The sequence below is a fragment of the Mytilus californianus genome, unplaced genomic scaffold, assembly GCF_021869535.1.
Source record: "Mytilus californianus isolate M0D057914Y unplaced genomic scaffold, xbMytCali1.0.p SCAF_7, whole genome shotgun sequence".
In the NCBI taxonomy this organism is placed as follows: domain Eukaryota; kingdom Metazoa; phylum Mollusca; class Bivalvia; order Mytilida; family Mytilidae; genus Mytilus; species Mytilus californianus.
Genome location: NW_026262723.1, coordinates 108,582,044 through 108,609,614, shown reverse-complemented (window position 1 = coordinate 108,609,614; position 27,571 = coordinate 108,582,044). Strand labels below are relative to the sequence as shown.

Below are 27,571 nucleotides of genomic sequence, written 5' to 3'. Positions count from 1 at the left end.
AAATTTGTAAATTTTAAGGACAATGATACAGGAGTGTAGCAAAACACTATTGAATACACCTCAGTCGTGCATTTAAATAGTCACTACCTACATGTCATGTAAATACAGAACAGTAAATCTCTTTGATACTTATATTAGCCAAAACAATCGGCCAAAAAATATGTTATTGGTTCTAACTTAACAAGTCTTATAAAGAGAGTTTCTTATCGCAGCTGTCAAACACCAATCACAAGTTGTTTTTTGATGGATAACTTACAATGGTTGACCTATGGAACAATCAGTTCTTACTGTGACGTAATAACATACAATGTAAGCATTGTTACACAGGAAATGTACCAGAAATACACAAATTTGGGTCATCTATAGGAATGTTATGAATGTAAATTGTAATCAAGAGTGTATTTGGTCTCTCAAAATGGATTCTACCCACATAAAAAAGTACCTTCAAGACCAGTATTTCCTTCATCTGGTAAATTAAGCCACATAATTTTTTTAACATAATGTTAGGCAAATGGACTTGCATCCACTTTAATTAGAACTCTGGTGGATAGCTGTCTCATTGGCAATCATACCTCATTTCCTTACATTTAATGGCTTAACAGTCAGATCATATGTTTTCGTAAGTCATATGAATTCGTACCATGCATGTTTTTTTCAATGGAAATTGTGACTTCACAATTCATTCTAAATAGCACAAATATCCAAAATACGAGAATATATTACTGGATGAACAAAATTATCATAGTTTATTTAATTGTATTTTGCCTAGCTCTACTGGGAGCCAAGATCCAAGACTAGCTCTGTTTGTTCTCATGTGGGACAGTGATAATTTTGTGAAAAATTCTGTTAAGAAATTAACCTGTTGAAACATCTCTTCAGAAGAGCCCATTTCATTTGCTCCTGGTTTGAATTCTGGTTTCTCAAATGGCATTATTGTTTCAGTAAATGAAACTTTCTTTTTTGACTTTTCATCTTCTACATATCTGTTCATTTCTAGCACTGGTTCGTCATCCATACTTTTTTCTTCTACTTGTTTGGGCTCGACAAGTGGACGAGCAGATGATGCTTCGGCCATGTTTCCAGGTACACGCTGGCATTGATTGTCGTAAAAATGCGTAAATAAACATTTTAATCACGAAATAATTCTTTTTTCCTACTAATTGATAGATAAATGCATTAAGAATTCAAAATAATAGGAACTCTTACACCTTAATATATTTTTCAATCATAAAGATGATAAAAAATAACTTTTTTTTACACCATCTCAAAGTATTTTACGACATATCCGTACACAGAACCGTTGACGTCGTGTTGCTTTACAAAAAAACTTTTTATAGAAATGAACTAAGTAAGTTTGCAAAAACACATGCTATGCACTTTCCTGCGACCAAATTACAAACTTAGAATTCAGCAATCTGTTGCATTTGTTGCAAGTTAAATGTTACATTAGTTTCCCTTTTTATTTAATAAATAATAATATGTTGACCAAACTTATTTTTGCCTTCGCCAGGCTTCGCCTTCGGCTATAACTATAAGACCAGTTTTGAGTTAATTAAGGAGTAACAACACTTGACCTGAAATCAATTGGTTTAAATAACATACAAATGTCATTGACCAATCAAACACTATTTGATTGATTGATTGTTGGTTTTAAACGCCACTTTCAGTACTAATTTACTATTTTGTTGTGGTCAATTTTTATTGTTGGAGGAAGTCAGAATGAACCACAGACCTTAGCAGATAAACTGACATTCCTAGTCAATTAAGATTGGAGTCAATAATACACACCTGCCATGTATGGGGTTGGAACTCACAACCTCAGTGTTGACATGTTAGTGATACAGTACATTTTCAGTAGATGAACAACTTAGACCACTCAGCCACCGAAGCCCCTCAAGATTAATTTGGTGTAATAACATAAGCATTGCAACATTTGAAATTATAGAAAAATTCATGAAAGTGAAAGTTGTCTATCATCTCTATATTTGATTGTTCATTGTATTGTGTAAATTAAGCCTATTAATCTGGGGTCAAGTGGTGTAACTCACTCATAAAAAAGAACCTGCATTTGGTCTTTTCGGTAATCTGATATGCAAATTTGAAGAAAATCATATGCTTTACGGGAAATATGCTACTCAGATACAAATTTGTGAAAAATGGTATACTCGGATAACTCCACGGATACATGTAAAAATTTTGTGGGAAATTGAATGCTCCTTGATGTTTAACAAAAGATACAAAAAATAAAGGAAAAAAAACAAAATGAGTGCTATCTACTGCCATATTGACGAAGGTCTTTCTTTTTTTTAGGGGAAATTTGAACAACCCAAATCTACCCTTCTACAATAATGCTCCCTTAAGAGCCTAATAAGAGCAAAGTTTTAGTTAGAATTCTGACATGTCTGAGGGCCTTAGTCTATGACAAAAGAGACTCAATTTCCATGCTTCCAGCATGCATTTAGCAATTAGTTTCTCACATTCAAATATAAATTTCATGATGAATCATACAACAAATGTTAATGAAAGAATCATATCAATTGCTCTAGGTAAGACCTACATGTTTTTCCACAGAAATAACGAAAGCAATATATTTTCTGCTAGTTATTATTTTCCAAAAAAATCTAATAAATAAAGAAGAGTAACCTCTCATTAAATACAGAAATAAATATAAGGAATTTTTTACATACATATAATGGAAACAAGTTTTAGCTTTCTTAAAAGCTTTGGAGTGCTTTGCTGTATCATACATTTAAGTAAGATGTGGTTTATGTAGTTGTTTAAGTATTAGAAAAGTGTTAGTTATCTAATTTATGTATATACTCATAAGTGTGGTATTATTAAGCCCGCCTTAGATGTGATGTATTAGAGTATACTGTAGTTCATCCATGAATATATCCTATACGAAGTTGATTTGCCAATTCCCACAAACTTAAAAGGAACATAAGAATTGATAGAATATAGAAATAAGGATTTGTGGTATGATTGCCAATGAAACAACTTTTCACCAAAGTTCAAATGAAGTGGATGTAAGCAATTATAGGCAACCGTACGGCCTTCAACAATGACTAAGGGGGAGTCAAGCAGGCTTGACATTGGAATTGTTACAAATGACAATTAATGAAAATATTGGTTATTCTTCATGCGGTAGACACTGGGTTTTGTCATGGTGAAAGTTTCTCCATCATTAAATTTTCATCCATGAAGATCCCTGATGTATCTTAGACTAAAATATTGATCAGTACACATGCAATATCTAATGGATTTAGTGTAATGACATCATTAACAGTCAGAGAAAAACATGACCTTGTGCCATGCCAAAATATAGGTATCAACAGATTGGAGAAACGTGAATGTGCATATGTTATAACAATAATATTTAGTCTGGATTTAATTTACTGATAACAAAATCAATATTTATACCAATTAAAACAATATTCAAAGATCTAATTACATTTTCGGCACGGTAATCAACATCACACCGTAAAATTTAGAAGAAAGCTTCATTTTGATTTTGCAAATTCTTTGGTTGCATCATTTCAGAGATATGGTTTGATTTTGAAAATTTATATTTTGTCATTCCACAGTTATGGGACTTTGATGGTCAGATTAATAATAGGTATTGTTCTACGTGTAATGCACTAGATCTAGTATGCTTTGATCAATTTACCATACACTTTACTATGTTGTTGTTATGGGAGAATATAGATTTGCTTTTTGGTTGAAAATTTATGATTTATTGTGCCAGAGTTATTGGACTTTTAATAGTCATTTCTGACGCAATATTTATTTGCATAAGGATACTGTTCATTTTGCATGTTTTTCTACACAGCCATTTTACTAGCTTGTTATTAGATGTCATCTGAATATTCCACATCATTATCACAACAATTATAATGCACAATTCGGGGGTATCATGTGCTCTTGGCGAGGCTGGGTGTTTTCTATATTATTTGGTTTTATAACATATGGATCACATGTATTTTGACAAAATCCTTGAAGGTCATTGGCAGTAACAGGTATTTTAAGTATTGGTGTATATTCATATATAGTAAGATGACCACTCACAAACTTGTTCATCTTTGTCCCTCCTCTTATTTATCAATATGAATTTGACGTGACATATATCAAGATAAACTAGTAAAGGCATTTGGGTATTTTAAGTGTTGGTGTATATTCATATATAGTAAGATGACCACTCAGAAACTTGTTCATCTTTGTCCCTCCTCTTATTTATATATATGAATTTGACGTGACATATATCAAGATAAACCAGTAAAGGCATTCGGGTATTTTAAGTGTTGGTGTATATTCATATATAGTAAGATGACCACTCAGAAACTTGTTCATCTTTGTCCCTCCTCTTATTTATATATATGAATTTGACGTGACATATAGCAAGGTAAACCCGTAAAGGCATTCGGATTGGATCTTGAATACCCATACTGATTTATTTCCATAATTAAAGTCTTCTCCTGTCTGGGACATGTTCCCAATTCTATATCTCATTCTAGCCAATAGAATCTTTCCTCCATCATAACTTAAGGCAACCAATAAGAATAGATTTATTTTGCATAATAATTTCAAGATGGTGTGAATATCATATGAAACTAATAGCTGCAACATGATGCAAAGCAATAATACAAGTGTGACTCCTGAAAAGTAAACTACCTAATTGAGCCTTGGGACAAGTGAATTGATAAAACACTTCTTCGATGAAGTTTTTCAACTTTCCTTACAAACTAAAGGGTGACTGTTGACATTGTAAATCCTTGAAATTAAACAATTCTACTCAATTTTAAATGACATTTAGCATGTTTAGACAGCAAAAACTCAAAAAACATCACCATGTGTATTTTAACAATTATTTGGTTATAATTATATATATATATTAAATTTGCATAAAAGATGATAACGGTACTGTATTATTTTTGTAGGTGGGTTAAAGAGAAGCTGATGGATAAAATGGAGATTACGGAACCAGTCAATCTGATAAAGTCAGTGTTTGTATGTAACACATTTAACTTTTTGTTTGCTGCAGCTAAATCTTGTTTATTTCCATTCCTGACACTTTATCTGAGACTGCTTGGATTAACAGCTACAGAGACAGGTATAATCATAGGCGCAAAAACAATATCAGCCTTCATTTTTGCACCACTATGGGCCTTGTGTTCAGCTAAATTCCGAAAAAGGAGACTTGTTCTGATGTTTTCAATATTTATGATGGCGTTGACTTATCTTGGACTTACACTTGTGATGAATGTTAATCATGCTGCCACAGCTTGTCCTGGAGATGTTCCACCAGGGAATATGAAAGGAACCTTAAAGGAATTACTGCAAAACATTAAAACTAACAGAACAGACCTGCTGCCCACAAAAACCCCATTACAATTAAATCAAACTGGTAATATCACTTCTCAAACAAAAACTTCAAAATCACCTCTACAGCCAACTGACCTCCCAACGACAACTACAGAAAACGAAAAGAAGGTCAACAAAATATTTGATTATGGAAGAAAATTGCTTATAGAATTAGGATTGTCAAAGACGGATGTGGATGGCCTAAGCAACTCGGACATGATAGCTTTATTCCAAGACATGCTGACACAAAAAAACTGGCAAACTACCATAAGACAAAGTTTATCTCCAGAGGAAATGGAAGAATTTTTTACTTTCCTTGATCAAGCTGTGGATGCTATTAATAATGGGGAAATTAAAGTTAGAAAGAAAATTATAAAGCGTAGTTTAAAAGACACCTGGGAAAATATCAAAACTAATTTAAAGTCATTGAAAACTGCATGGACTGTTAAAATAACTGAAGCAGAAGTTGAGGGTCAGATATTTTTAATCCTTTTGCTTACTTTGGTGTTTGGCGAAGTTTTTGCATCTCCTGTAGAAAAGATCGCTGATGATGCATGGTTTGAATTTTTAGAAAAAATTGACAACTTGGAGAAGTATGGAAAACAAAGAATATTTACATCTTTAGCCTTCATTATTTTTCCTATCATTGTAACTGTGATAGTTGACAATACAACATGTCTATTCAGTTTGAGAATGCATCCAATATCTCTACACTTCTACATGTTTGGCGGATTCCTGGGACTAACATTCCTGGTAGCATTCTTTTACCCTACCTCCTGTTCAGAAAAGAGGAAGTACAAAACAAAAATTACTCATGCATTAAGTTTGACCTGCTGTAAATGTGAAGGACTATTTTATATCTTAACACTCTTGATAGTAGGGGCTATATATGCTTCCTATAACAACTATCTGTTCTGGCTGATTGAAGATTTACATGGAAAGGAATTAACCATGGGACTTTGTGTGTCTATTGCCAATCTGGCAGAGATACCAATGCTGTTCTTCAGTGGGCCACTTGTGAGGAAGCTTGGAAATGGAATGGCAGTTTGTCTATCAATGACATTTTTGGCTGGCAGAACCCTCTTCTACTCGTATTTATGGACACCTTGGGCAGTTCTTCCTGCTGAGATGACTCATGCCTTCACGCATACTGTCATGTGGTATGCTGTCCTTAGTAATCCAGTCTTTAGTTCAAATCCTACTGTGGACAGAGGGGTGAGGTCAGTTTTCTCCAGCATATATTTTGGTGTGGGTTTTTCAGCCGGTAGCATCTTATCAGGTATCATCTATGATTATTATGGAGTGAACATTTTATTTAGAGCATGTGCAGTCATTGCAATATCGTGGTGTCCAATATTCGTAATCATGAACAGATGTTGTGCTCGACCAGCCGTTAGTGAGATTAAATACACCCGTCTGTTAACATCAGAAGACGTAAACTCTGACAGTGATGATGATTGGTTAGAACATGCTCTGAAAACTGGATGAAAAAATCAGAGTGAATAAAAGAAAGAAGCATAATGGACAATATACAACTTCAATATAATTTTTCAAGATGTATTTTTTATATTTAAAGTTAAGATTATTGAAATTTTACACTGTTGTTTATACTTTAAAGTAGATGCAGACCATATATATTAGTCAGATTCTGTTCCATACATTTGTACATGTGTATTTGTGTGGCAGGTGGTCATACATGTACATATAAAGTATGGAGTTCATGATAAGATCAAATCGTTTCATTACTTTCTTTTGGTTTTACAATAACAAGGCATATTTTAAACATGTTAAAGTTGGATGTCTTATAATAATTTCTAGATACAACAATTATAATGACTTATTTCCAAACAATTTAACTTGTTAGATTCATTTTATCACACAGTAATAAACATTACATACATGACTATCTTACTGTAATACTTATATCTTGGGTGTTTGGGAATATAATTTTGTAAATATCCTTCTGCTATGCATGAAGATGAATATATAGGAGGTGAAAGGTTACCCGTAAATAATAATGGATATCAGGTTTGTGATCAAATGTCTATTTCTTTATTTAATGGTCCATTTACACCGAATTTCAATTCAAAATCATATTTATATGCAAATAAATCTACTCAACTGTGTAGTTAAATAAGGGTTGTGATTTATATTTTTTGGCTCGATATACATGCTCAGATGTCAAATGGTTGAATATTGTATTTATTTATTTTTCAGTGAATCTCATGATTGAAAGTATTTGTATATTTAAATGCAGTAGATTAATTACTAGTTCACAATTTGTAGATTTAACATAGATTTTGACTATTCCCATTGCATTGTACTTGTTTTTGCTTTTTGGGCAAGTATTTTCATGGTGGTTGTATTTTGGACAACTGACTTGACCATGGACATTTTTCATTTTTGTTTTAATATTCAACAATAATATTTTTCACTTTTTGTGATTACCGATAATTTGATTTGAACAAAAGATAAAGTTCTCCAAAAAAAAGACAACTTTTGCAAGTTGAAGAGATGGGAGACAATCTGTGTATGATAAGAAAATTGAAGACTTCATCTTTTAAGGAAAAGAAGTTATCATTCTTGCACTTAGTTAAAAATAGGATTAAATAGGATTTTTATAATATTTCTTCAAAAAGTCATTGCTGACTTTAATTTTTTTCATTATTTTAAACACAACACAGCACCTGTTAGGAGTTAGATATTGGATAATTTGATCATATATGAAAATATATATTCCTTTGCCATTATGATTTGTTAGATATGTACTACAAATCATCTTATTGGCAGAACTCTATAGTCTTATTTCTCCTTATGATAAAATGTGCTGAACTCTGCTGTGAAAAGTGAAAATATTTTGTGTATATGATGAATGCATATGATAGGAAAGTCTTTTTATTCAGACTGGAATGAAAATCAAAAACAACTTAATCAGTATTTTTGCTCATAAAGTTACATTTTTTATAAACACTGAATGGGATAATATATAGAAAAAGGCTCAAATCCAAGCACATTTCTGTATCTAGCAGAGACCATTTGTATCTTTACTTGCTTTAAATTTCCATGTAGAAAGAAGACATGATGACTAAATGCTTTTTAGCTCACCTGGCCCAAAGGGCCAAATGAGCTTTTCTCATCACTTGGCATCCGTCGTCCGGCGTCCGTTGTCCGTAAACTTTTACAAAAATCTTCTCCTCTGAAACTACTGGGCCAAATTTGACCAAACTTGGCCACAATCATCATTGGGGTATCTAGTTAAAAAAATGTGTCCGGTGACCCGGCCAACCAACCAAGATGGCCGCCATGGCTAAAAATAGAACATAGGGGTAAAATGTAGATTTTGGCTTATATCTCTGAAACCAAATCATTTAGAGCAAATCTGACACGGGGTAAAATTGTTTATCAGGTCAAGATCTATCTGCCCTGAAATTTTCAGATGAATCTGACATCTCGTTGTTGTGTTGCTGCCCCTGAATTGGTAATTTTAAGGAAATTTTGCCGTTTTTGGTTATTATCTTGAATATTATTATAGATAGAGATAAACTGTAAACAGCAATAATGTTCAGCAAAGTAAGATCTACAAATAAGTCAACTTGACCAAAATGGTCAGTTGACCCCTTAAGGAGTTATTGCCCTTTATAGTCAATTTTTAACCATTTTTTGTTAATTTTTGTTATCTTTTACAAAAATCTTCTCCTCTGAATCTACTAAGACAAATTTAACCAAACTTGTCCACAATCATCATTAGGGTATCTAGTTTAAAAAATGTGTCTGATGACCCCGCCCGCGAACCAAGATGGCAGACATGGCTAAAAAATAGAACATAGGGTAAAATGCAGTTTTTGGCTCATATCTCTGAAACCAAAGCATTTAGAGCAAATCTTACAAGGATAAAATTGTTCATTAGGTCAAGATCTATCTGCCCTGAAATTTTCAGACCAATCAGGCAACATGTTGTTGGGTTGCTGCCCCTGAATTGGTAATTTTAAGAAAATTTTGCAGCTTTTGGTTATTATCTTGAATATTATTATAGATAGAGATAAACTGTGAACAGCAATAATGTTCAGCAAAGTAAGATCTACAAATAAGTCAAACATGACCAAAATTGTCAATTGACCCTTTTAAGGAGTTATTGCCCTTTATAGTCAATTTTTTACAATTTTCATAAATTTTGTAAACTTTTGTAAATTTTTACAAAATAATTTCCACTGTAACTACTGGGCCAAGTTCATTATAGATTGAGATAATTGTAAGCAGCAAGAATGTTCAGTAAAGTAAGATCTACAAACACATCACCATCACCAAAACACAATTTTGTCATGAATCCATCTGTGTCCTTTGTTTAATATGCACATAGACCAAGGTGAGTGACACAGGCTCTTTAGAGCCTCTAGTTTAATTAAGTATTTGTTGTACCCTTTAATGCAAAAAGAACAAAAAATGTCAAAGTTTTGGGATATCAGGTCAACAGAACATAACATTTAAGAATAAATTCGTAAAATCTTTCAATGTTTCAAACTTCCAAAAAATGTATCAACAATTTTAGAACTAACCAAGTCAATTTGAGCTTACATTCTCAATATTTTTATATAATCAGGCTATAGTCTTCAAAAGTGAGATGTTGACACCAACAGTTAATCAGTGGCTTTGTTGATTGCTGAGTGAACTATAGATAATACATGAAACTTGACTATTTTTTTACAGATTTAATATCATTTTCAGAAACACAATTGTCTTCCACATAACTAGTCTTCCAATTATTGGGTAAAGAATTAGATGGCATGAAATAGATTTAAAATTCTATAAAATATTTTAATGATTATGCAAGACTTATACTTTTGACAAGTTATTTCCATATATCTGTTACAGTGACTTGGAATTTTAAGGGTTTATTTACTAGTTTCTTTAACATTCCAATGACAAGTGCCTTATTCCAAAGCTATTATATATATTTTGTATATTTATTGAGTTATATGTTATTTACGTTACTTAATTATTCATTGCTATAAAATAGTTGTACAACTGTTTGTTGTATCCATAATGATTCATATCATTACCATTACCATAAAAACTTACTAATGCTGATTTTTGACATCTGAATCCCTGCATCCTTGAACTGCCAAGGTCATTGTGTCTGCCTGACATGTTTAAAGCATTCATCTGTATTCTGAAGTACATTTATTCACCTCTGCCTACAGAAATATATTAATCTTATCATTTATCACATTTTTTTGAGATGTATTGAAATTATACCAATTTAGATATTTGTCCTTTGCTCAAGTATAGCCCAACAAATGACATAATTAAAACCTCATCTAAAACCAAATACTTTCATGGAAATATAACGATTAGAATCAAGCATATTTACGCCTTAACATGTTTAATAATTTATCCTTTTGTGATTATGTATTATTTGTTCTATGTAGAAAACCTAAACATGAAATAACATATATCACCTAAAAATGTAATTCTAATTTTCAATTTCATTAACTTTCCTTTAATTGTCTCTAACAAACCTTTTGTATGCTAAAATCGTTCTCAGATCCTGAAAAAATGGATCAAATACCAATGTATTACATATACTTTGTCAGGAAAACAGAACAAAAATAGAAAGCAAAATTGTTATTATAGTATTGGTTCAGCACTGAATGGATTTCCTTTTTAGGGTCTTCAGTTACCACTAAAAAGGAAATCCCTTCAGTGCAGAACTAATACTATAATAACATAATTGTTGGTCTACCAAGCACCTGTAAAAATTGGCCATGGTATTGTTAATCTTTCTTAGACTTGTATAGCTTTAATTTTAAAATCAAGAAAGACTAACAATACCATGACTAATTTTACAAGTGCCTTGTAGACCAACGATTTTGGTTCTTATACTGTGATGTAACTATTATTCTTAGTGAAGTATCATAGACCTCATGGTTATATTAAATTGAAGAATTAGATTTCCAATTAAGAAAATTTTTCTATTGGTTTACTATTATACACACAGCTTATGACCACAGATTCTGAAATCCATGCATAACTGCTATTTCCACAGCCCATATATGTATTTGCATCAACATATTAAACTACAATAAAATGCATACAGTTTAAATATTCAATGTGTTGACAGTCATATGTTCTGTGGAATTCAGTATTCAGTATGCATAAATTGTTTAAAGTGTAATTATACATAAACATATTGGTATTGGATATATTAGTCATTTATTATATACTATGTTATACAATGCGTGATTATTGTATGTAAATATGTAATTTTAAAAAGATGTCTATGTGTAGGTACCCCCATTCAATTTCTAAGCTTACTTGCACACATTGTGAATTACTTCTTAAGTGTGTCTTCTATCATATGTTATGGTAGCATTTGAGCCTACAAATTTTGCTTGGCTGTGGTTCTTTTAATTTTGTATCAAGTTGCTACTAAATAAAAATTATTTGTCAATAAGAGAGACCTGGATAAAACTTTTTGATATATCAAATATTGAGACAATTAAAGACGATTAATTATTTTTTTTAATGAAAAATATATTTTAACTTGATTGAATACAAAGTAATTGTTAACATGTGCGTGATGAACAAATTTGTGTTTAGAAATTGAGAAAACCTTTCTTTCTTTGGATCTTATGTCAATGTGTCATTTTTTTGTTAATCAAGTTGTTGATTTTCTGCATTTTACGTAATCAAATCATTTAAAATGCATAAACCTGCCCTATGTTTTCTGCCACTGAAAATTCCAGCAAAGGAACAAAAGGTGAAGTTTTTAATTTTTTACGCAAACAGATAAGTTTTTTTAAACTCTCACTTTTCCATTCTTTTCTCTATAAAATTTGTTTTTCATGAAAAAAAATATATAAAATGATGTTAATGTGTTTGTATGTGTAAAATGTGTACAGAATTGTTGGAGAATGTATGCTTAATGATTTATATGTATCCATAGTTATAATCATTCAGATAGAAAAAGTTCATTCATTATTCAATGCTGTATATCATGATTGCTGTTCCAGGCAATTTTGATACAATATTACAAATTTCACCTGTTAAATAATCAATTGAAGGACATCCATAACAAAAATGCGCTCAACCTAAGGCCCACCAGCCCAGGCTTGTAAAATTGCTGTGGGGCCTGTAAAAATCAATTCTACAGGCCAATAGAATCCAACTAAATTTTTTGTAAAATTCAACTTCTGGCCTGTAGATTCAAAAGTTTATCATTAAGACTTAACTTGTATCTGAAAGGTACTATATAGATTTACTTCAGCTGGTAGAAAATATGTTTTGGTTAAGAATTTTCTCTTCAAAGATTTCTAGGAGAAATATAAGAATTTAAGGAAAAATCCTTTCAAAATTGCAATTTAAAGATTTATAATTATTCCTAAATGCAACATAATGTTACAACTTCAAAGTAAATTTTATATTTAGATTTCAATATGACATGAGCTTCTTCATAATCAATAGATAGCATCTGCAGCCTTATGTTGTATTTTTCTTTCATTTTCCATAGTTTTCTGATAAATGGACTTATTTTTTTTAAGTTTGAATTTAGGGACAGTCTAGGGTTCAAGATTTTACAGCATTAATACCTTTTTCAAACTAGGAGATTTGAACAGAAGCTCTTTTTTTTTTGCAACTTTTTCCATATTTTTTAAATAAATGGATTTTCTTCTTTTTTTGCAGTCAAAATTTAGGTATGATTTGTGGTTTAAGATTTTTAAACTTTGATTAACATGTCAATGCTTCTTGGAATATTACAAGACAATGGATTGACATATCTTAATTTTGGCTGTCATCATTACACTCTTATACTAACAGCAGGAGTAAGAAGTGGCAGACCGACACAGGGTTCTACGGAACGCTTTATGAATATTTTATCTAGAAGGTTTCAGATGTTTTTGGAATACAGTGTATTGATAGGTGTAAAAATATAAAATACAGGTATATACTTTTGACTTAATTTTTATACCAGTAAATTATGGCTATATGTTTTTATGTAACAATATTTTTTGGGGGTGTTTTAAATTATTTTGTTTATTATTTATCAGGTTGTTCTAATATTTCATGAATAAGGATATTAATTTCTATGATATATCTAGATATTTACATTTATTTTCTGTTAATGTTTTCTATATTTTTTATTTTATTTTGTTGAGCCTTAACAGTTTATAGCAATAATATACATTAATTTGTTGAAGTTATTAATATGCATCTGTTATATATGAAATCCAGTTTGTTAAATTATTTGATTTTTTTTCTGTTTATTTTTCTCTGCCTTATAAATGGTTCTAAAATTGTGTGTTTTATTATTATCCTATTTTCCATTTGATATCAATTTGGAGAAAATACTTAAAAAAAACCCACTATATACAAATAACAACTTAGAAACGGAGCAAGGCTTTTATTACTGTACCACATAGAAGTTTGAGCTAAACTCTACATTCACAAGTTGCATTAAATTATCACTAGAACATGTGTACCTAATGTAAGAATTAAAAGTAAGAAGATACGAAGGGGGCAATAAAAAAATACAACTTTTAGAAAGACAGACAACACTAGGGCCAAAAGAGTAAAGTAAAAAAAAGGATTATAGTTCACAAAACTCTACACAGAAAACCAAAGAATAAGCAACAAAATAAACCCTACCAAAAACCAGATATAAACTTATGTGTTCTGAATGGGTAAGCAGTTGACTGATGTTGACAAGACAAAGGGGCACACATATTGAGTATCAAAAGAATATTTTCCAATTTCTATCTTCCGATTATATCAACATTGAGACTAGACATTGCATTTAATTATGTAAATGCCCTGATTAGCATGAAACACTGTAACCTTCATCAATATTGCAGGTAGATGTAATAGTCATCACACTATTAATTTTCATCATCATTGGCTAATTTAAACTGATTTGTTAGTTTGTTGGAAAATATAGCTTTCAAACAATATTATGGCCTATACTACCAGGCAAGTTCTAATTAAGCCTCTCAAAGTAACCGTTTTATACTTTGCACAGTTGCAAATTCACATATAATTGCCACTGGGCATTAAGCAATCAACAACCAATCAACATTGAATTTTAATATTTATAAAAATAAGATGTGGTATTATTGCCAATGAGACAACCTTTCACCAGAGACCAAATGACATGGAAGTTTACAACTATACGTCACCATACTGCCTTCAACAATGAGCCAAACCCATACCGCATAGTCAGCTATAGAAGGCCCTGAAATGACAAATGTAAAACAATTAAAACGAGAAAACTAACAGCCTGATTTACATCTAAAACAATGAACGCAAAACAAATATGATTTACAGCAATAAACAGTAACCACTGAATTACAGGCTCCTGACTTGGAATAGGCACATACATAATGTGGCAGGGTTAAACTAATTTGTTGGAGCCAAACCCTTCCCCTAATCGGGACAGTGGTGTAACAGTACAACATAAGAACAAACTATAAAAATCAGTTGAAAAGGGCTTAACTCATCAGATTGATACAGAGCAGAAAAACATCTAACAAAAACACAGACCAGACGTGGCAGGGTTTTTATACATCACCATAACAAAAGAGACACTAAGTACAGATCTGAGAGTACTCGCAGTTACTGACAGCTAGTTCAAAGCCAATTAAAACTAATAAAAAATCATGCATCTAACACTTGAGGCCAGAATTATGGGTTAAACATGTCTGCTAAGCTTCTAGTGAAATCATTTGAACTAGTTAGTAACTTGAATCACAAGTCCTAGTATAAATGCAAGTTTGACCAATGGTGTAGGAATGTTTATGATAACCCAGGGGGTAAAAAAGACGAAAAAATTACTATCCTTAAACTTCTTCCACACTAAATGAGATAAGATCATGAAAACACAAAACTGTTTCCAGAATATCCAGTAACTAGTGAAATATCTTAAAAGTTTATTTGGTGAGTTTTTTATTTTTTTATATGACCACAAAAAAATTTTGCGGTCATATATTGGTATGACGTTGGCGTTGTCGTCGTCGACCGAAGACACATTGGTTTTCTCACTCTAACTTTAGTTTAAGTGAATGGATCTCTATGAAATTTTACCATAAGGTTCAATACCACAAAAGGAAGGTTGGGATTGATTTTGGGGGTTATGGTACCAACAGTTAAGGAATTAGGGGCCAAAAATAAGCATTTTTGTAACTTCCCGACATAACTTGTGTGTTAGTGTATGGATCTCTCTGACATTGTACCACAAGGTTCCATATCACAAAGGGAATGCTGGGATTGATTTTGGGGGTAATTGCCTCAAAATAATAGGAAATGAGGGGCAAAAAACAAGCATTTTTCTAGTTTCATGACAATAACTTGTGTGTAAGTGTGGATCTTTCTGAAATTGTACTACAAGGTTCCATATCACAAAGGGAAAGCTGGAATTGAGAAAAATTTAGGAATAAGGAGCCAAAAATAAGCATTTTTCTAGTTTCCAGACAATAACTTGTGTTCAAGTGTATGGATCTCTCTGAAATTGTACTGCAAGGTACCATACCACAAAGGGAAGGCTGGGATTGATTTTGGGCGTAATTGCCTCAAAATTTTAGTAATTAGGGGCCAAAAAGTTGCAAAAAACAAGCATTTTTCTAGTTTCAGGATAATAACTTGTGTATAAGTGTATGGATCTTTATGAAATTGTACTACAAGGTTCCATATCACAAAGGGAAAGCTGGGTTTGAGTTTGGGGGTAATTGTCCTAAACATTTAGGATTAGGGGCCAAAAATAAGCATTTTTCTAGTTTCCAGACAATAACTTGTGTTCAAGTGTATGGATCTCTCTGAAATTGTACTGCAAGGTACCATACCACAAAGGAAAGGCTGGGATTGAGTTTGGAGGGTGATGAATCATAAGGGGGTTCAAAAAAATTTGGGGGGAGGGATTTTTTTTTTCCTTTTTTTCCTTTTTTTTTTCTTTAAAATTTTCCATTTTAAATTGGTTAATTCTGATTTATATATAAAAGCAAATAATAATGATATGGTTTGAATAGGTAAATTAAAAATTTATAAGTTCTTAGACCACATTCATTCTGTGTCAGAAACCTATGCCGTGTCAAATATTTAATCACAATCCAAATTCAGTGTGTATCAAGCTTGAATGTTGTGTCCATACTTGCCCCAACTGTTCAGGGTAGACCTCTGCGGTCGTATCAAGCTGCGCCCAGCTGAGCATTTTATTATTTTTTGTATGCCCTTTGAGCATTTCCTCAAAATTAATGCTATCCATATTGCACTAGAGATGGTTATCCAGGTTGTCAGCCTTTTATCATACAGAATGACGGGGTGCTTTATTGAAAGAATATATGGAAACATCTTTTTCTGTGCTGAAGAACTCATGCAGACTTTTTTGTATAGTTGTTATTTTTAGACAAAACTAAAGACTAGAAAGGTATCTATCATCTTTCTTACAACTCGTACTTTGTAAAAATATCACTCTGATTCCAACAAAAAATTGTCTGAAACTGACATTACCAAGATGCTTGATTTCTTGATTGACAACATATTTGATACATTTGAGGGATATGTGTTTTTCAACAGACAATCGACATTCCATGAGAACCAACGGTGCCCCTTCTTTTTGTCGACTTGTTCCTTTATTTGTATTAGGCTGACTTCATACAGGAGCTTCTCAGGAAGAATGCAAAGATACTAGAATTATTCCTTAACTTCACGTTCCGATATATAGATGATGTCCTCTCACCAAATAATTCAAAGTTGGTGACTATGTTGAACGCATCTATCCAATCGAACATGAAATATAGCACACAACAGATACAGTTAAGTCAGCTTCCCACCTTGATTGACACCTAAAAATTGACAACGAGGGTCGGTTGATAACAAAACTTTACAACAAAAGAGATAATTTCAGCTTCCCAATTGTGAATTTTCAATTTCTATATGAAGCAACATTCCGGCAGCGCCTGCATATGGAGTATATATCTCCCAGTTGATATGATATTCCAGAGCTTGCATTTCCTATCATGATTTTCTAGATAGAGCTAGATTGCTGCTTACAAGGAAGCTATTGAACCAAGAGTTCCAAGTGGTGAAGTTGAAATCATCCATTTGAAAATTTTACGGACGTCATCACGACTTGGTTGACCGTTTCACAGATGAAGACAAATATGTTCCAATTATCGTAACCACAGTCCTGTCCTCATCTCCTCAAATGTGACCTACCGAATTAAACTGATCACCAGTTTGCACTTGCATGAGCAACACAACTGGTGCCATATGTGGAGAAATATCTGCATACCCTTCCGGGGCACCTGTGATCTCCCCCGGTTTTTTGTGGGGTTCGTGTTGCTCAGTCTCTAGTCTTTTATGTTGTGTTTTGTGTACTATTTTTTTTGCCATATGGCATTGTCCGTTTGTTTTTCGAATAACGAGTTTGAAGATCCCGTTTTGAAATACTAAGGCTTTTCTACCTCAGGAATAGATTACCTTAGCTCTATTTGGCCAAACTTTTAGGAATTTTTGGTCCTCAATGCTCTTCAACTTCGTACTTTATTTGGCCTTTTTAACATTTTTTGATTTGAGCGTCACTGATGAGTCTTTTGTAGACGAAATGCGCGTCTGGCGTAAATATAAAATTTTAATCCTGGTATCTATGATGAGTTTATTTTGAATATTTCGTCTCCCTTTCCCCTAGAGCTGGCAAGTTCTTTGCTCATAAATTGTGTTTGTGAGATGTTGTATATGTATATAGCAAGTTTCACGTTTTTAAATTACATCGGAATTCTTTTTTTTGAGGAATGTCACAAAATGCAGGAAATGTATGCTAATAAGCAATCTTATTAGAATTAAATCTCCACACTCTCTCAGTTTTTATGCTTGGGCCAAGCATAAACAAATGAGCGAGTGCGGAGATTTGATTTTAATTAGATTGTGCTAATAAGTTGCTCACCTTGTCAAAGCAAGTAATTTTATAGCTTTTGACATCGGTTGGCATCAGTTATCAAGCATCCATCTATTAACTTTTCACATTTTGATTTTCTTAAGAACCATTGAACAGAATAAAACTTGGCAAAGATGTTCCATACAAGTTCCTTTCCTAGTTGTCTAACTTTGGCGCTGATTTGTAAAAAAAAAAAACTTTTTAAATATCATGCTTCCGAAGTGCTTTTTTGGATTGACCTTCATAAGGAACGCTCAAAGCCGAATAAATGAAAACCAAGGATGTATATGATCTGAAACAGTTTAAAAGCTATATGACCAAAAATGACCTAAACAGCAAAATTTAATGATGAATTGATATCGATAGACAAGAACGTTTCTGTAATTTGTGCATGGAAATAAAAGTCACGAGATTGGCGTTGAATTTCACTTGGGACTAATGCATTTTTCTGTTGGTCCCAAATTTCACTATATTTTTCGGTGTTCAACTTTTCCAGAAGTTAGGAAACTGTAATAAAGCCAGTAAATGTTGTTTATATACAGCTAACTTGTTAAGGTTTGGAAATTTGTTTAATTAAAAAATAAGGCTTAACCTCAAAATATCTGTAAATTTATTAGGTGTATAAATTCACAAATTAGTCCTTCTGGTCAGGAAGCCATGGTAATTTAATGAAATACTGATATTGAATGTTTATACCTCTTCGTCTTGCCTGCTGCACTTTGTTGTTTATAAGAAAGTTCTTGGTACCAATGTGTTTCGGCAATGGTTGTCAAATAATCAAATGCGTCTTGTCTTGTCTGGTCATTCTAACATTTTCTATGTTTTCTTTTTTTTTCAATTCAATTTAAAAGTATTTGTTATAATCGCACGTATTTACATTAAGTAAGTTTTAATCCGTTTGTCATTTTCTATATTTTAAGAATCAATTTCATATCTTTTTACTTTAAAGTGCTTTTGTATTTGATCGTTTCTATCTAACTATATAACATTAGGCAACTCAAATTATAAGACCGTGGAGTTGAAAATCTATTGACAAAACAAAATACATTAAAAAATTACGAATTTGCTGTCAAAACAACTTTGAAAAGGATGGGTACCGACGTAAACAAACTATTGACTTTCTAACCATCATCGCTTCATCAGTTTACCTATTGGCATAGTAAGCTATAGGAAATTGTTACACGGTATCAGATAATTAAAAAATGTTACTCTTTGCTGCTTATTAACGAAAAAAAGGGAAAATCATGTAAAAATAAAATATATCTCTATCCATATATCAATATTTTCAGAGTGCTTTGCATAGTCCTATTTCCTGACATTTACACAATTTCCAGAACAAAATTTTTTCAGCAAGCCAGTCTATACATTTTCAAAGGAACTGTTCAAAGCTAATACATTATGTTTGTGTAAAATATATAACAATTTAAAAGTAGTTTCTGCTCCGAAAATAGAGGAAAATGATTATCTGTTAAAATTATATATTTCACTATTTGTAACAATTCTAAGAATAGGTCGTCTCGATGTTTGTATATATATATAATGTGCGGTCTAATCGGTTTAAATGTTTATATCGAATGTTTGCCTGAATTTGCCTAGCGACTAAATCTTTGCTGCATATCAATAGATTTTCACTTTATTGAATTGAAATATATTACCTAAAAGTAAAGTTAAACTTGAAATTGTGTAACAATGGAGGGCTGTAAATTTACCTGATTTTTTTTTTTTTTTTTTTTTGCATTTTACCGCAGCGAAATTTTTTGTCGTTATCGTTTTGGCCATGGCTTGGTTGTTGCTCTTCTACTTATGATGTTTGAATTTCACCTTGATATCAACCACCACTTCTAAATAGAAAACCCAAACATAAGACAGTGGAAAATCTAACGGCAAAACATGATGAAACATTCATTTACAAAAAGTTTGAGCTCAATCTAATTAAAATATAGATCTCGGATTTCGTTATACTACAGTACTATGTAGTATAACGAAATCCGAGATCTATATTTTACTTAGATTGGTTTGAGCTCTTCAAACCAACTAAAGCTGCTAATAATATTATTATTGTTTGACGTAAATTTTACATTGAGGTTCTGAAAAAAGAAATCACCAATTCACCAACATTCCAACTGACTCCATTTTCAGAAAACGACATCTGTAACAAACATAAACTTTTAGCTACCGCTTTACAAGCAGAACCAAATACAATGAAAGTCCCAACTATGTATTAGCTTCCGAAGCTACACAAAACACCTTACAAATATAGATTCATTTCGTCTTCAAGCCATTGTTCCACTACTAAATTGTCTATTCTTCTTACCAGTACACTTGGTACAATCAAAAACCTGATAATAAATTGTTCAAATAAGGCCTTCCAAAATAGTGGAATTAATTACTTTTGGAGTGTCAAGAACTCGTTGGAAGTACTTGATAAATTGCATGCATATATTGGTGATTTTGAATCTGTTCAAAGTTTTGATCTTTCTACCCTATATACCACATTGCCTCACATTCTCATTAAGAAAAAATTCACACACCTAATTAAATGGGCATTTAAAAAGTCAGAATGTGAATATATATGTTCAAACTCTTTTAGGTCATTTTTTAGTAGCAATAAACAAAAAAACTATGTCAATTGGACATGCTTTGATACTATATATGCCCTTGAATTTTTACTAGATAACATTTTTGTTCGCTTTGGAGATTCCGTATATCGTCAGGTTATCGGAATTCCAATGGGGACTAACTGTGCACCACTTATTGCGGACCTTTTTTTGTATTGCTATGAGTTACAATTTATGACAAAAATCAGCAAAGACCCATCGAAACAACATCTGATACACAAATTTAATAATACTTTTAGATATTTGGATGATATTTTGGCTCTCAATAATGACGAATTCAGTATGTATACTAAAGAAATTTATCCTGTTGAACTTACTTTAAATAAAGCTAATACTAACAATGACCACTGCCCTTTCCTCGATCTTGATATCTATATCATTAACGGAAAGCTTAATACTAAAATATATGATAAAAGAGATGATTTTTCATTTCCTATCGTTAATTATCCATTTTTAGATGGTGACGTTCCCTTGTCACCATCTTACGGTGTTTATATATCTCAACTTGTACGATTCGCTCGTGTATGTAACAATGTTTTAGATTTTAACGAGAGAAATTTATGTATTACTGAAAAATTATTACACCAGGGTTTTCGATATCACAAACTAGTCAAAACATTTACTAAATTTTATCATCGGTATAAGGACATCATTCGTAAATATAGCTCAACATGCAGACTTCTTATACGTTCAGGTATTTCACATCCAATTTTTTATGGAAATATTCTTTATAAAGCACAAAAATGTCAGTATTCATCTCTGAAGCTAACAAAACCTTTAAATAGACTTATTAAGAAGGGATATAGTTACGATAATGTTGTCAGGTCATTAAAGATTGCATATTTTGGCGTTAATATTGATTCACTTATAGGGTCTTTGCATCGGCACTAAACACATTTATTTAAAAACCAGTTGTTGGCATGACACGGGTTATGTTCTTCTCATGTATGTTATGATGGTATGATACTAAACCCCTAACGGGAGGGATTGTGCCTGATATTCATATGATGAAGACATAATCTTTCAATCAGTTTAATTGAAGTCTGGAGCTGGCATGTCAGTTAACTGCTAGTAGTCTGTTGTTATTTATGTATTATTGTCATTTTGTTTATTTTCTTTGGTTACATCTTCTGACATCAGACTCGGACTTTTCTTGAACTGAATTTTAATGTGCGTATTGTTATGCGTTTACTTTTCTACATTGGCTAGAGGTATAGGGGGAGGGTTGAGATCTCATAAACATGTTTAACCCCACCGCATTTTTGCGCCTGTCCCAAGTCAGGAGCCTCTAGCCTTTGTCAGTCTTGTATTATTTTTAATTTTAGTTTCTTGTGTACAATTTGGAGTTTAGTATGGCGTTCATTATCACTGAACTAGTATATATATTTGTTTAGGGGCCAGCTGAAGGACGCCTCCGGGTGCGGGAATTTCTCGCTGCATTGAAGACCTGTTGGTGACCTTCTGCTGTTGTCTGTTCTATGGTCGGGTTGTTGTCTCTTTGACACATTCCCCATTTCCATTCTCAATTTTAACTACATAACATATATGCACAATATGAATAAAAGCAATTTAATAAATGTTCAGACGAAATAACCAATTCAAACATACATCAACAAACGACAACCATCGAATTATAGGCTCCTGACTCGGAACAGGCACAACTTGACAGAATGTGGCGGGATTAAACATGCTTGCGGGCGCCCAACCCTCCCCTAGAATAGTGGTGTAACAGCACAATATAATAAACATCAGTTGAAAAGGGCTTGACTCATCAGATCTATTAAATACAAAACACAAAAACAACTATCAACAACACCAAAGACACAAACATCAATCTGAGTGTACTCAGTTACTGAAAGCTAGTTAAACGCCAATAACAACTAATATAAAAAATCATCATGTATCTAAGACAAAATGTCAATCAGTGCGCTTCCAATGGATTTAGGTTAATAAATCATTGGAAAACATCGCCAGGCATGTGCCGAATGCCGAAATGTAACTTTTACGTTATTTACATGGTCTCTGGTGGATAGACGTCTCAATGGCAATCTTCTTACTTTTATATATTTATTTTTGTTTTAATTTATTGACAATAATGTATATATATACTGGTTCATCGAAATAGACGCCACACTAATCCCCGAAACATATACAAATGAACCAAAATTTATATTTAAAAAAAAGTCACACACACAAGACTAACAAAGGCTAGAGGTTCCTGACTTGGGACAGGCGCAAAAATGCAGCGCGGTTAAACCTGTTTTAGGAAATCTCAACCCTCCCCCTATACCATTAGCCAATGTGCAATAAACAAACACACAGCAATACGCAAGTAAAACTCGCCTTAAAAAAGTCCGTGTCCGATGTTAGAATAGGTAACAGAAGAAACTTAACATAAATTAACAAAGAACTATACTAGCAGTTACTGACATGCAAGCTCCAGACCTCAATTAAACTGATCGAAAGATTATGTCTTCATCATATGAAAATCAACCACAATCTCTCCCTTTAGCCGGGGGTTACGTACCATGCCATCACAAATATTCGATAAAACATAACCATTATCATGCCAGCAACTGGTTTTAGACTAAATGTGTTTATGCAAAGACCCAGCTATTAGTAAATCAATATTGATACACAGAAGTGCCATCTTTAATGATTTGACAACAGTATCAATATCGTAACTATATCTCTTATGCATACGTCTGTTTAAAGCGGGCTTGGTTAGCTTCTGAGGTGAATGGCGGTCGACATGTTTGCGCTTTGTATAGAATATTACCATAAAAGATGGGATGTGAATTACCTGAACATATAAGAAGTCTGCACGTTGATTTATATTTACGAAAAATGTCCTTGTACCGATGATGAAATTTAGTAAAAGTTTTGACAAGTTTGTGATATCGAATACCCTGGTCGGTATTACTTTTTCAGTAATACAGAGATTTCTTTCGTTAAAATCAAATATGTTGTTACATATGCACGAGCGAATCGAACAAGTTGAGATCTATTAACATCATACGATTTTGCCAAGGGAACGTCACAATCTAAAAACGGATAATTGACAATAGGAAATAAAAAAAACATCTCTTTTATCGTAAATTTTAGCATCAAGCTTCCCGTTAGAGATAGAGATATCAAGATCCAGGAAAGGGCAGTGTTCATTGTTAGTATTAGCTTTATTTAAAGTAAGTTCAACATGCTAAATCTCCGTTTAATGTTCCTACTGAAGTCGTCATTATTAAGAGTCAAAATATCATCCAAATATATCTAAAAGAGTTATAAATTTTTTGTATATCAGATGATGTTTCGATTGGTCTTTGTTTGTTTTTATAGACAATGAATGTGGTTCGTACGTTACAATACAGAAACAGGTCCGCAATAAGTTGTACACAATTAATCCCCATTGGAATCCAGATAACTTGGTGATATACGAGGGTCTGGATGGGGGACCTTATTAATTTCTGAATTCTTTAGATATTTAGGTCATATTTCTTTATCTTTGTTAGGTCATATTTGTTTATCTTTGAAATTAACGCTTATTCTGTAAAATTCTCATGAACATTATTTTACTATTACATTTTTCTATAATAAGATGATTTCCTTTTGTTTTCTGTACATGGTTCATTTCTGTAATCAGTATTATTTTTCTAAATTCTTTTATTTTCCACAGTTATTCTTTATTCTTTTGAACTCCATTAGTCTTTATTCGTTATTTTGTTTAAATTTTTCTCTATTCGTTAATTTTTTGGGAATTTTTTTCTCTATTCTGCAAACCCCCTCCAGACCCTAATATACGGAATCTCCATAACGAACAAAAACGTTATCTAGTAATAATTCAAGTGCTGTTATATCAAAGCAGGTCCAATTGACACATTTCTTTTGTTTTCGTATAATAAACATGACCTAAAAGAGTTTGAACACATATATTCATATTCTGAATTTTTAAATGCCCATCTTATTAGGTTTGTGATTTTGTTCGTAATGAGATTATGAGGCAAAGTCGTATATAGGGTAGAAAAATCCAAACTTTGAACAGATTGGGAAGCACCAATATGAGCATGCAATTATCCCAACGAATTTTTGACACTCCAAAAGTAATTAATTCCACTATTTTCGTAGACCTCATTACCAGATTTTTGATTGTACCAAGTGTACTATAAAATTGAGAATGGAAATGGGGAATATGTCAAAGAGACAACAACCCGACCAAAGAGCAGACAACAGCCGAAGGCCACCAATGGGTCTTCAACGCAGCGAGAAAATCCCGCACCCGGAGGTGGTCCTCAGCTGGCCCCTAAATAAAATTGTGTACTAGTTCAGTGAAAATGGACGTCACACTAAACTCCAAAACATATAAATGAACTCAAATTAAAAAACAGACAAGACTAACAAAGGCCAGAGGCTCCTGACTTGGGACAGGCGCAAAAATTCGGTGGGGTTAAACATGATTTGTGAGATCTCAACCCTCCCCCTATACCTCTAGCCAATGTAGAATAAAGAAACACATAGTAATACGCACAGTAAAACTCAGTTTAAAAGAAGTCCGAGTCCGATTTCAGAATAGATAACAAAAGAAACTAAGCAAAATGACAATGACACATAAATGAACAAAGGACTATACTAGCAGTTACTGACATGCCAACTCCAGACCTCAATTAAACTGATTGTAAGATTATGTCTTCATCATATGAAAATCAAGTACAATCCCTCCCGTTAGGGGTTTAGTATCATACCATCATAAAATATATGAGAAGAACATAACCCGTATCATGCCAACAACTGGTTTTAGAATAAATGTGTTTATTTCCGATGCAAAGACCCTATGAGTGAATCAATATTAATACCGAAATATGCAATCCTTAATGACTTGACAACAGTATCGCAACTATATCCTTTCCGAATAAGTCTGTTTAAAGGTTTGGTTAGCTTTTGAGGTGAATGCCGATATTTTTGTGCTTTGTAAAGAATATTACCATAAAATATTGGATGTGAAATACCTGAACGTATAAGATGTCTGCATGTTGATTTATATTTACGAATGATGTCCTTGTACCGATGATAAAATTTAGTAAATGTTTTGACTAGTTTGTGATATCGAAAACCCTGGTGTAATAATTTTTCAGTAATACAGAGATTTCTTTCGTTGAAATCAAATATATCTATATTTGTAAGGTGTTGTGTGCAGCTTTCGGAAGTCAGTACATAGTTGGAATTTTCATGTTGTTCGGTTCTACTTGTAAAGTGGTAATAAAAAGTTTATGTTTGTTAACGATGTAATTTCCCAAAAAAATAGTCAGTTGGAATGTTGGTGAATTTGTTATTTCCTTTTACAGAACCTAGCTCCATATAGAATCTAACGGCAAACAGTAATGATATATTATCGGCAGACTTATCAGCCAGGACAAAAACAATTTCCTTGTAGAGTTCTTTTAGCTTATGTTTGATACGAGAAATAGGGATGATTGTTGTTAGGAGTAAAATATTCGTTATAATCTTTAATACGAATATCAACTATTTCGAGTTATTAAAAAAAAAAGAAACTAAGGATTGGTTGTCAGCTTTTTCTCGCCAGTATATCCATTTAATACAGTAAGTCTGGGGTGAGTTGTCGGGATGATGTTACGACACTCACCCCACTTAATATTTGACGGGGGACGATATTATGTCCTTTAGGATCTAGTAGATATTGAAAATCTGAGTTGCACTATATCTTATAAGTATGCATCAGTATTCGTATGTCTACTAGTAGGTACAGGAATTCCTTTTTGTACTAAAAGAATAATGGACCATTTGTTATGTCTAACTTAAGTTACTGCCCTTTGACTTGGCAAATCTGTGGGGAACAAAATACAAGAAAAATACAAAATACAAAAATACAAGAACGAGCGCTGTGCTGTATGCATGAAGACTATCAAAACTCTTACGAAACACTCCTGTAGATTTCAAACCTTCCTCCACTAAAAACTCATAGAATGTGCCCAATTGCCTTCGATGCCTTTGAAATAATTAATAAAGAATGTCCTGTATTTAGACTTGCTACATGTGCCTTCCTAATTTTTTCTTTTTTTTTCAATTTTCCCCTTTGACAATTTTACTGCTATAACTAAGATATTCCCATTATATTGACACCCGCAGAGGAAAGCGTTTCTCCAAGGGCAATCAGTATACCGGCAGTTTTCAGTAAACATAGAAATTAGTAAAAAAGAAATAAAAGAAAGGGAATTGTTGCAAGTCTATCCTTTATTTATTTAAGATCTAGATGTTACAAAAACAATTCACATCATTTCAGATATTTGAACACTGCTGGGTAACCTAGACCAAGAATCTCAAATTATGGTAAAAGATCTTTTAGATTTGAGGCAGCACAAGTATGGAATTCCCTTCCCATTTGAGATCAAAACTATGACATCTTTTGACCTATTTAGGAATTATATAAATTCCTGGTGTGGGGGTCAAAAATGTAATTGCAGTGCATGCTGTTTCTATTCAGTGCTGCCTCATAGCTGAAAATTCTTCCTTTTTATATCTGGCCTTTTTGTTCTGCTTTTTTATGCATTATTATACATAGCTGCTATTAAATGCCAGTGGTTGATTAATTAGATTATTTATTTATGCTTTTTCATCATTTATTCACTTCATCATAACAATCAACGTCAACGTCACAGTTAGACCATCG

The 27,571-nt window shown here is 32.5% G+C and overlaps 2 protein-coding genes across 3 annotated transcripts in view; one reads left to right on the top strand and one right to left on the bottom strand.

Moving 5' to 3' along the window:
• The window catches only part of LOC127709812 (putative pyridoxal-dependent decarboxylase domain-containing protein 2), a 50,939-nt gene extending 49,851 nt beyond the window's left edge, over window positions 1-1,088 (bottom strand). For both annotated transcript variants that reach the window (XM_052215467.1, XM_052215468.1), the window contains exon 1: window positions 860-1,088. In XM_052215467.1, coding sequence (XP_052071427.1) covers window positions 860-1,075 — 216 coding nt within the window. In that variant the 5' untranslated portion in view covers window positions 1,076-1,088. The remainder of the gene's footprint in view (window positions 1-859) is intronic.
• A 202-nt stretch (window positions 1,089-1,290) lies between these two features.
• Window positions 1,291-13,652, top strand: LOC127708878 (major facilitator superfamily domain-containing protein 6-like). The gene is made up of 2 exons (XM_052214041.1): window positions 1,291-1,348; window positions 4,935-13,652. Exon 2 carries the CDS (start codon window positions 4,954-4,956, stop codon window positions 6,844-6,846), a length of 1,893 nt encoding a protein of 630 aa, XP_052070001.1. The 5' UTR covers window positions 1,291-1,348; window positions 4,935-4,953; the 3' UTR covers window positions 6,847-13,652.
• The last annotated feature ends 13,919 nt before the right edge of the window (window positions 13,653-27,571 follow it).

Coding starts and splice junctions, on each gene's coding strand:
- LOC127708878 (XM_052214041.1), top strand. CDS start 4,954: ATGGATAAAATGGAGATTACGGAACCAGTCAATCTGATAAAGTCAGTG.